The sequence below is a fragment of the Anguilla rostrata genome, chromosome 6, assembly GCF_018555375.3.
Source record: "Anguilla rostrata isolate EN2019 chromosome 6, ASM1855537v3, whole genome shotgun sequence".
In the NCBI taxonomy this organism is placed as follows: domain Eukaryota; kingdom Metazoa; phylum Chordata; class Actinopteri; order Anguilliformes; family Anguillidae; genus Anguilla; species Anguilla rostrata.
Window position 1 is genome coordinate 12,299,814 of NC_057938.1, and position 10,653 is coordinate 12,310,466.

The window sequence follows — 10,653 nt, forward strand, 5'->3', positions numbered from 1 at the left end:
TCGATTAGTCAAAACAATGTTGACAGTCAAATCACATTCATTAATCGAGACATAAGTGAGGTTAGTTATGTACACCAACGTAGCTCACACTAAGTACAAATCAGCTTAAAAAAAGAAGCTAGTATTACAGTATTTATGACTGCTCTATGTATTAAAGATCCATAACACCTTATTCAGTAAATTCAATGCTCAATGTGCTGTCGGAGAACAGAAAAAATGACAATCTTACTTGGTTCCACAGTTACGCGGGTTCCATAACCGAACACCAGTTTTGCAACACTTCCAGTATTCACACAGCAAACATTTCTTCAGCAAAAACCCTACCAGCCTCTTGAACTGATTAATAAAGATGTAATTGGCATACAATTAATACTTCTTGTCTTTTAATTACACTTTAAACATCATACTACTTATAACTACAGTATTTGTAATATATACTTTTATATTTTTTTAAAAATTTAAGAAATCTTTATTCTGTTTCAATTAACCTATTAGTCGAGCAAAGGCTATGAGACTAAGGTTCTGTGTTTATACTTATGGATGATAAAAAACACTAATACTTTTTATGATTCATGAATGTTAGATTCACATGGTTTGTCTATACGAGTGTTTTTTCCCTGCATTTTTGAGATTCAGTGTATATAGCAACAGAATACAACAAAGTTATAGCTTCATAAGCTTCTGTAAAATTGCAAAACATGCAAAAACGAGCATTGGCTCAAAATAATTAAATTGTATTTTCATGCTACGCTAATTAATTAACATCCTAGCAATCGGTTTGCTAAACTAACATTAATTCACCAATTATATGGCAAGCAGCTATCTACCTATCTATGGCTAGTTGTCATGCTAATGTAAAGGCAATTGCTAAAGTGCTAAAGTAGCTATCTTATGCTGGTGCTTAAATAAACAAGGTGAACAAAGTCTGCATATCACTCAATAAGATTTACATTCTCACACATACAGGTCATTTACGGTTTTGGCATATAGGAATTATATGAGGGACATCGATAACTTACTTGATTCAATGGTTAATCTTGTGCCTTCACCAAAAATGAGCTTATCTACTCCAGATCTAGTCACACAGTATAATAAGAGCTGTCAAATACTACACAACCCAAGCAATCTAATGATCCTCAGCCTCATCATCACCAATAATCATGAAAACAGATTAATACTCTCCATTTTACTGATGGGCATACAATTTTACGTTGAACATAATGCCGGTAATTTGTTTTCATTCAAGAATTCAGAATTGAGTCCGATGTGAACATTACAACATTACAAAACTGTAATGTCTCCACTTTGTAAATGTCAATGATTTTCAACGAAACTGCAATTTTCATGTTCTATTATGTGAAAAAAAAAACAATTTTGGTTTATATGCATATGTCCATCCAAATCAAGTTTCTCTGTAAGGATGATACAACTAAGCATATCACTGTTAATAATTGACACAAAGCCATTCTACACATATGTCTGTGATGAAATATTGCCTAGGCTTTCTCTAGGTTTCCATTTATAATGCAAATGGTTAATAGCCAAGACAATATGTCCTGTTTAACTGTTAACACTTACTTGGTTGTACAGTTACTTGGGTCCCACTTCCAAATATTATTTTATATCCAGCAGTCACACAGCCACAGGCTACATAACAAAAACCTGCCTACAAATCTGTAAAATCTGTACCAAAGTGAGGATACTGAAGTGAGGATACTGAAAACCATCTGAAATCACATACATCTTTAAATACTGATATGTATTACTTTAACTGCTTTTTGATTTAAGAGCAGAATTGCAATTAATCTACAGACCACAGCTAGGTAAAAATTAAAGTCCAGTGCATTTACAGTGTTAGAAATATTTTTCTTGGAAATGGGAAGAGAGAAATTCAATCTACAGCATTTTCAATAAATAACCCCTCCATAAAGAATGCTTTTCTAATAAATTTGCTCCTTTACTGCACCATTATTTAATCCATATACCTAGGAATACACATAATATGTAAACATCTTACTTGAGTGTACTATAACACGGGTCCCGTGGCCAAACAGCAGTTTTCCCAAGCTTCCAGTATTCACACAGTCAACATGGCCTCAGCAAAAACCCTACCTGCCTCCTGAGAAACGTACAGTAACAGGCTAAAGCTGTAACCTGAACACAGCTGACACTTACTGTCTCAAAATATTGTTTGTAATTAATGTACCTGCAATACTTTTAAAAAAACGTATCAATTCTGATCACTCAACATTTATCATTAATACGAGTAGATTCACCCAATTTTAAGCCACTAGGAAGTTTTTATTGTATTTATTTGTTCAATTATTGCACATCTACTGAGTGATTAAGTAATTATTCTGAACCAATTAATCAACTAAGCTGTACAACTGTCTCTGCCACTGAATTTTTCTGGGTGCTCAAATATATACAGGAGAAATAACAGAGCTGTAACAGAGCAAACAACCAATACAGTTTAGTGATGTCAAATTTAATATGGTATTCAGTTAGCATCTCAATCAACCCCAATTACTTCAGAGTTCAGCTGAACTTGGAAAGGAGACACGGAGCCTCCAAGACCAGCCTAAACTGATATTAATTATGTTCTACAGTATCCTGGCTTAGCCTTTGCTGTACTGCATACTGTATCTGTTACAATGACTGCGGCCATTTACCATGCACAGCAATTCCTTTTCACCACATTCTGCAACCTACATTAACTTAAATAAAACATTCTTTTTTTAGTCACTGTAATTTTAAATGAACATATCTTTAAGGAAATTCCATACTTACCACCAGGTCCAATGTGTAGTTTGGTACCACTGCCAAATATTAACTTGCTAAAACCAGTTTGAGTCACACAGTAGTCCAACATGATACAATAACTACATCTCCCATGTATTGTTTTGTCTCACATGCTTTCTACCTAAACTCTTCCAAAACTCAGACATCTAAAAACCTGTCCCAATTCCTAATAAATCAGCATCATGCACGTTTACTCATTCTCATCATTCACTTTCACCTTTGAGGATCTCAGTTTGTTCAAAATTATAAGATCCACATACTTGCACTATATATTTGTTTATTACATGGCAAACCAAGTTCTGATTTAAATAAGCATGGCATCATTTAACTACAAAGTATTTCTGCTATATCTTTATGAAAAGCGGCCATCACCTGAAATATTCTAAACCCAAAGAGGGAACATTTTTCTAAAATGTTTCATTTTTGCTTGTTGTATATTTACAGTCTGCATGGTATATCATAGTATCTACCCAGGTGTGCACAACAAAATGTACCAAGACAACACTGAATTGTTCTATGCATTATATGACTGAATATTAATTATTTAATAAAGAAGTATCAATCTCACTTGATTCCACAGTTACATGGGTTCCGTGTCCAAACACCAATTTAAGGCCTCCAGTATTCACACAGTAAACCTGTCCTCAGCAAAAACTTTCCCATTTCTACCATACAATTCATACCATCTGCTGTCCTTGATACTACTTCATTATTATACATGCAATCATTTCATCAGTATTTTACAGTATCTCCATAATATGTAAATACTATTATTGAGATTTTCCAATCCATAATGAGCAAAACCTAAACTTTATAGGACATACTTTTAGTCTTACTAAAAATGGTTATAACCAAGACCTACCGCAACAAGAATTAAATTTAGTACATTCTTAGCAATTGCCCGCAATTTAACTGCTAGTGCTGTCCACTAGTACTAATTGGTAAATACAGCAATAACCTGAATTTATGGAAAAATGTGTTTGAATTGAAGGAAATAACACTTACATTTGAAAATATTAAAAGCAAAACTTGATTGAATCCAGGCGCAAGTGCTTCAAACCATTTTTATAGGGAAAAGGAAAATAAACATCTCAAAGGAACCAAGATTTACACTGTGAAAAACACTATAGATGAAAAATTAAGGACTCACTTGATTCAATGGTTAACCTGGTCCCTTCACCAAAAATGAGCTTGTTGAGCCCTGTCCCAGTATTCACACAGTGTAACAAGAGCTAGCAAATACTAGATCTGACCCAGCCAATGCATCCTTACAAGAAGAGATCCTGAAAAATTATTATTGGCCTTAATGTCATTATAAATTGAGCCAAACAAACAAAGCACTTAGTTGGAATAAATGTCAGCATTGGTTTGAGGACCAATGATGTATAGAATAACAAGATTCTTTAAACAAAAGCACATACATTAGCACCTAAATGTATTATTCATTGAAGAGTCAATTATGTGATACAGTAAGATTCAACTGGCAGTATTTAAACATATTTAAAATGCTGCTTAAGTATATAAAAGCAAATTTAAATAAAGTCAGTTTAACCAAAAAAAGAATAATTTTTTACATTGAGTCATTTTTCCCGTTAACAAGAACACTTTTGGTTTTGGTTATTTTGTCCAGGAAAGTTTAATGTTGTGTAGTTGCTCAGATGAATATTTAAATGATGATACTCACTTGACTCAACAGTCAGTTTAACTCCCTGCCCAAATATTAGCTTCCAATTGCCAGATCCAGTCACACAATGATCTGGTCTTGAACAAAAAATTACTTGCTCTGACTAATGGAGTGGGTAAGGTCACACAATACTCTAAATGTTCAATGATTTTAAATCAGTTTTACTGAAATGGAGCTTATAATGTTTATATATAGGGGGAAAAAAATGATTTTGGATAAATGTTAATGGATCCATGTTAAATGGATGTTTGAACATTGAATGCTGCCACTCCACTCTCAGCATTTTGTGTAGTCAGCATATCAATGTCTAAGCTCACAGCCTCCTGCTCTTTTTCATTTCTTTTTTACTTCTGTTTTCTTTTATATTATTCTGCAGAACTATCTTCCAATCAACTTCATCCTGTACCAGAGAAACGCAATTTCTTCATATATCATGACTTGACTCCGACTAGAACATATACTTTCCCATGTAATGAGACAATGCAGCTGCAAAAATGCTCTGGTTGATGCTTCTATGGTTTTTGCATTAACAACATATCTATAATTCCATTTGGATGTATTTTAGATATTTTTTTCACCTCTGTCTCAGGTTACTTTTTCAGTGTGTTGAGAGCATACATCAGTTAGCTTGAATTCACCAATTCAGGCTCAAATGCGAAAAAAATACTTTTACTGGCAATGCTGTATATCAAAAATCTAATTAGGCTCCTAATTATGCAGCTATACTGAAGTAAAGGTACTATAATACTCACCAAGCCTAAGTGATGTAACAATCAGCTTTGTCCCTTGGCCAAATATTAGCTTATTCCCATATCCCACATTCACACACTGCTGGTTCCTCTCTCAAAAACTCCCTCAGTAGAACAATTCACAATAACTGGAATTATTATTACAGAGTGTCCTATATTAGTAATTATACTAACAAGGAAATAATTTCTCATTGGAAAGAAACACACATTTAAGGAAATTCCATACTTACCATCAGTTTTATTGAGTAGTTGGTTACCACTGCCAAATATCAACCAACTTGTAAAAACCAACTTGAGGGAACTAACATGAAACAGTGACTCCCATGTACCATGTACCATTTTTTCTCATATTTGTTTTACATCTAAACTATTCCAATAGTCAAACCTGTCTCCAAACCTTAAATCAGTATTATTCACTTTTACTCTCAATCATGCATTGCTATGATCAAATGATTTCAACCTCAAATCCAATTAAATTCCTACATTAATATCTATCAGACTGGAATAAGTCAATGTAAGACAAGGACTTACTTGATTCAATGGTTAGTTTGGTGCCTTCCCCAAAAATGAGCTTGTTAAAGCCCTGTGTATTCACACAGTATGTTAAGAGCTGTCAAATACTCCAGAGACCAAGCATGAGGCTCTGGGATCAACAAGTTATTTTGCCTCTGAACGTAGGGTTTGTCTTTATTAAAGATATCTCAAACTACATTTTTAATGTTCAATAAATTCTAATAGTATTGCAGCTGTGCAATTAATGCAGTTTTTAACGGTTTTTATGGTTTGACTTATGAGTGATGCAGCCATACGGATCAATGTTAATGACAGACCAAAGCATTCCATTTGTGTCTGTAGTGGAAAATGCCCTGTTCTGTTTTCTTTTTCCACTTTTCTCTTTCTAATTCCAAAGTCAAATATACAGGACAGTGTTTAAACTAAATCTGAGTCACTTACTTGGTTGCACGTGTAGTTGGGTCCCCTTTCCAAATATTAATTTAGCTCCAGCATTCACACAGTCACAGCTATCATCACAAAAACCTATGTGCATATTTATGCATCTGCCAAAGGATGACAGTAAGAACAACAATAATGACAATATGGACATTTTTGGCCTGTATATTATCCACACTGTAAATGAATTAATTTTATGCTGCTTAAACCTTGATAACATTCATGTACAGGGAATTATATGACAAAAAGTAATGCATGGTATGATGTAAATGCAATGCATGTTACATCATACCATATGAGCCAAAAATAGTAAGGAATCTTTCTCAATAAAATATTACTCAATAAAAAAGAGCTAGTCTTTTTTGATCCCACTGTATCACAAGTCCCATAGGCAAACAACAGCTTTCCAAAGTAAGCTCCTGAGATGCTTAATAACAACGTAACCGGAATACAGTTAACACTTTTACCTTAGAAAATGATACTAAATCAGCATCATTCACTTCATCATCAATCATTTACTGCCAAGATTCATTAATCAAATAAATGTGACATTCTATAACAAATTCATTTTTCACATGTGGTGAGTAAAATACTGTAGAAGGAATATCAAAGCTATGCCAGATACCATGGCACAGCCATCCAGATTAGTGTTAATGACTGACACAAGGCCCTTTTATACATATAATGAAATGTAATGTAATGAAAAATATCCCCTGGGCTTTAATTACATTTCCATTTATAATGGAAAGATAAACACAGGAGCATTTCCAGCGAAATAGCTAACACTTACTTGGTTGTACAGTTACTTGGGTCCCGCTTCCAAATATTGTTTTATAGCCAGTATTCACACAGTCACAGGCTACATCACAAAAACCTGCTTACAAATCTGTAAATATCTTTACCAAATTAATCACAGTGAGAATACTGAACTCATCTGAAATTGCTAATACTGATGACTTGATAAGCGGATAAGTGGAATTGAACTGAACCTGCAGACCACAACTACATAAAAAAGTTAAGTCCAGTTAATTTTTTTATTTTGAAATCTTTTTCTTTGAAATGTAAAGAGGGAAATCCATGCTACAAAATTTTCAACTGATAAAACCTTCATGCACAATGCATTTCTAATAAATCTGCACCCTTGCTATTATTTTATTCATATTCATATGAATGCACATAGTATGTAAACATCTTACTTGATTGTACTGTAACACGGGTTCCATGGCCAAACACCATTTTTCCATAGCCTCCAGTATTCACACAGTAAACACATCCTCAGCAAAAACCTGACCAGATTCCTAAGATGTTTACTGTAATAAAGCTGTAACCTGGACACAGCTAACACTTACTGCCATTTACCTTAGATACTGTATGAGACTGTACAAAATATCGCCTGTAATTAATGTATTTACAATACTTTTTAAACGGTTTCAATTCTGTTTGTTAAACATTTATTGTTAATATGGGTAAATCCAGTTTTTATGCGATTATGAATTAAGTTTTGCTGAATTGCTGAATTACTGTTCTGCAGTTACGCTTTCCATACACTGCAATTATTTTGATCACATGCCACAATTTCCATTGATTAAACAAAACATTATTTTTATGTTTCTCTCATGAAGCACAAATTTTACAAAAAATCCATACTTACCACCAGGTTCAATGAGTAGTTTGGTACCAGACCCAAATATCAACTTGTAAGAACCAGTTTGAGCATTCACACAGTAGTTTAACATGATACAGTAACTTCTGTGTACTATTTTCTCTCACATTCTTTCCAAATAAACTCTTCCACTTGTCATAACCCTCACAAAACCTGTCCCAGTTTCTATTAAATCAGCATCATTCACTTTTACTCTCAATCATTGATTGCCAAGATTAATTAATGAAAGATTAAAGAACTTTCCATTTGTGTCTGTAGTGAGAAATGCCCAAGTGGTTTGTTCATGTTTTCTTTCAAATCAGTATGTCATCTAAATCTCACTCACTTGGTTGAATAAACAGTTGGGTCTCCCTTCAAAATATAAATTAAACACCAACATTCACACAGTCCCAGCCATCATCAGAAAAAACCTGTGTGCATATTTGTACATATCACAGTGGATGACAGTGAGAACAATGAATTCATCTAAAATGACAAGCTACACATCTTTGGCCTGTATATTACCCACTTTCCAGGAAAATAGAAGATAAATAAATTGTATGCTGCTTAAATATTACTGACATTCAAGTACAGAGAATTATGTTCCAAAATGTAATATAATTCATGTTACATGATATGATATGTGCTAAAAATAAAAATGAATCTTGCTTGATAAAATAACATTCAGAAGTAATCTTACTTGATTCCACAGTTACATGGGTCCCAGAACCAAACAACAGCTTTCCAAAGTTTCCAGTATTCACACAGTGATTACATCCTCAGAAATAACCCTACTAACCTCCTGAGATGCTTGATGGAGATGTAACTCAAAAACAGTTAACACTTGCCACCTTTTAATTACACTTTTCACATGATACTGCACTAAATCATATTTATTTGTGTCTGTCAATAATTTATTGCCAAGATCTCCAGCAGCTAGTGTTTTCAACATTGGTTATGGGGAAATATTTTTACATTAATCTGTAAGGCAAATATGTCAAAGACTAAAGCAAATTAATTAAATCAAAAACATGGTAAGTGAACCACTATACAAGAAATATGACTTACGTGATTCAACAGTTACTTTGGTCCCTTCACCAAACATGGTCTTAAAGCCTTGTGCATTCACACAGTAAAATATGACCTCACAAATATTCTAGAGACTAATCATGCATGAGTGTAATTAAGAGCAATTTGACTCTCCTTACTTATTAAATACCATTTACAAAAATGATCTGGGAAAATATTATTTTGGTCCAATTATGTCCAAAGGGGGATTTTTTAATTTGAAATTTTTGCTTGTTGTTGACTTTCAGTCTACATAGTGTAGACTATATGGCACCCAAATTGTGCACAAAATGTGTACCAAGACACCATTGAACTATAGTATGCATTATACAATTAAATTTAAAATATTTAATAAAAGAGTAGCAAACTCACTTGATTCCACAGTTACACGGGTCCCATAGCCAAAGACCAGTTTTTGAAGGCCTTCAGTATTCACACAGTAAACACATCCACAGCAAAAACTCTCCCATTCCTCAGAGAAAAAATATGGATTTCTTTTGCTACCCATGATGCTACTTTGCAATCTAGCAATTGATTTGTGGTAAATAAAAATGTATACAATTAAATAAATATACAGCATAACCATAATATTTAAATACCATTTTTGAACTTAAGACATTTTCAAATCCATAATGAGCAGAACTTGATTTTTAATACATTTAGGTCTTCCAATCAAAACCACAGAAAGATTTAGATTCAATGAACATTTTTCCTTAATATTTGTCCACATTTAAACAGCTAGTGCTTTTGACAAACACTGCTTGGTGAGTACTGCAATAACCAAATTTTTATTTTTTATTTTATTTATTTATTTTTAAGTTTTAATTTAAATGAATTGTGTTTGTATTTTTTTTTTGCATGTTAAAATTAAGAACAAATCTTGTCTAGACATTGGGTCAAATGCTTTAATCCTTGTTTATAGGGAAAAGTAAATTAAACATGTCAAATAACCCAAATCCCAGGTCATTGATATACGCTGCATTAAACTCTCTAGAATGAAAATCAAGGACTTACTTGATTCAATGGTTAATGGGGTCCTTTCACTAAAAATGAGTGTATTTCCACCTGACCAAGTATTCACACAGTGTAACAAGAGCTATCAAATATTATGCCGATTGGACCTATCTCTACAAGGAGAGATTCTGAAAATGATTCTTGGTCCCAATGTCATCATAAATTGAATCAAACAAACTAAGCACTTAGTAAGAATGAATGTCAGCACTGGTTTGAAGACTAATGGCAAATAAAATAACAAGTCTGTTTGAACAAGGGCACACACTTGTGCACCTAAAAACTCATGATTCATGATTCTGGTTGTTTTCAATGTGCTATTCCTTGAAGACAGTCAATAATGTGATAAAATCGTCTGACAGTATTTAAACATGATCAGAAACATAATTAAAATTAAATACAATCAGTTTAACCCATAATTATTATTTTTTCTTACATTTAGCCATTTTTCCCTGTCAACATATATACTTTTTGTTGTGGTCATTTTGTGCAGGAAAATGTATCACAAAAATACTTATGTCATTGTTTAATATTATGCAATTGCTCACAACCGTTGAATATTTAAAAGATGATACTCACTTGACTCAACAGTCAATGTAACGCCTTGGCCAAATATTAACTTCCAAGCCCCACTCCCAGAAGTCACACAATGATTGGGCCTTGAACAAAAAACCACCTGCTCTGACTAATGGAGCGGCTATGGTCGCACAAAACTCTAAAGTCTTCTTGACTTGTAAATCAGTTTA

General features: G+C 33.3%; 1 gene segment (V, D, J or C); it reads right to left on the reverse strand.

Moving 5' to 3' along the window:
• LOC135256539 (T-cell receptor alpha chain constant-like) overlaps positions 1 to 8,948 on the reverse strand; it is a 28,723-nt gene extending 19,775 nt beyond the window's left edge. Inside the window, 1 exon segment of the C gene segment in view lies at positions 8,897 to 8,948. Within this exon segment, the coding sequence occupies positions 8,897 to 8,933 (37 nt within the window).
• Between the last annotated feature and the right edge of the window lie 1,705 nt (positions 8,949 to 10,653).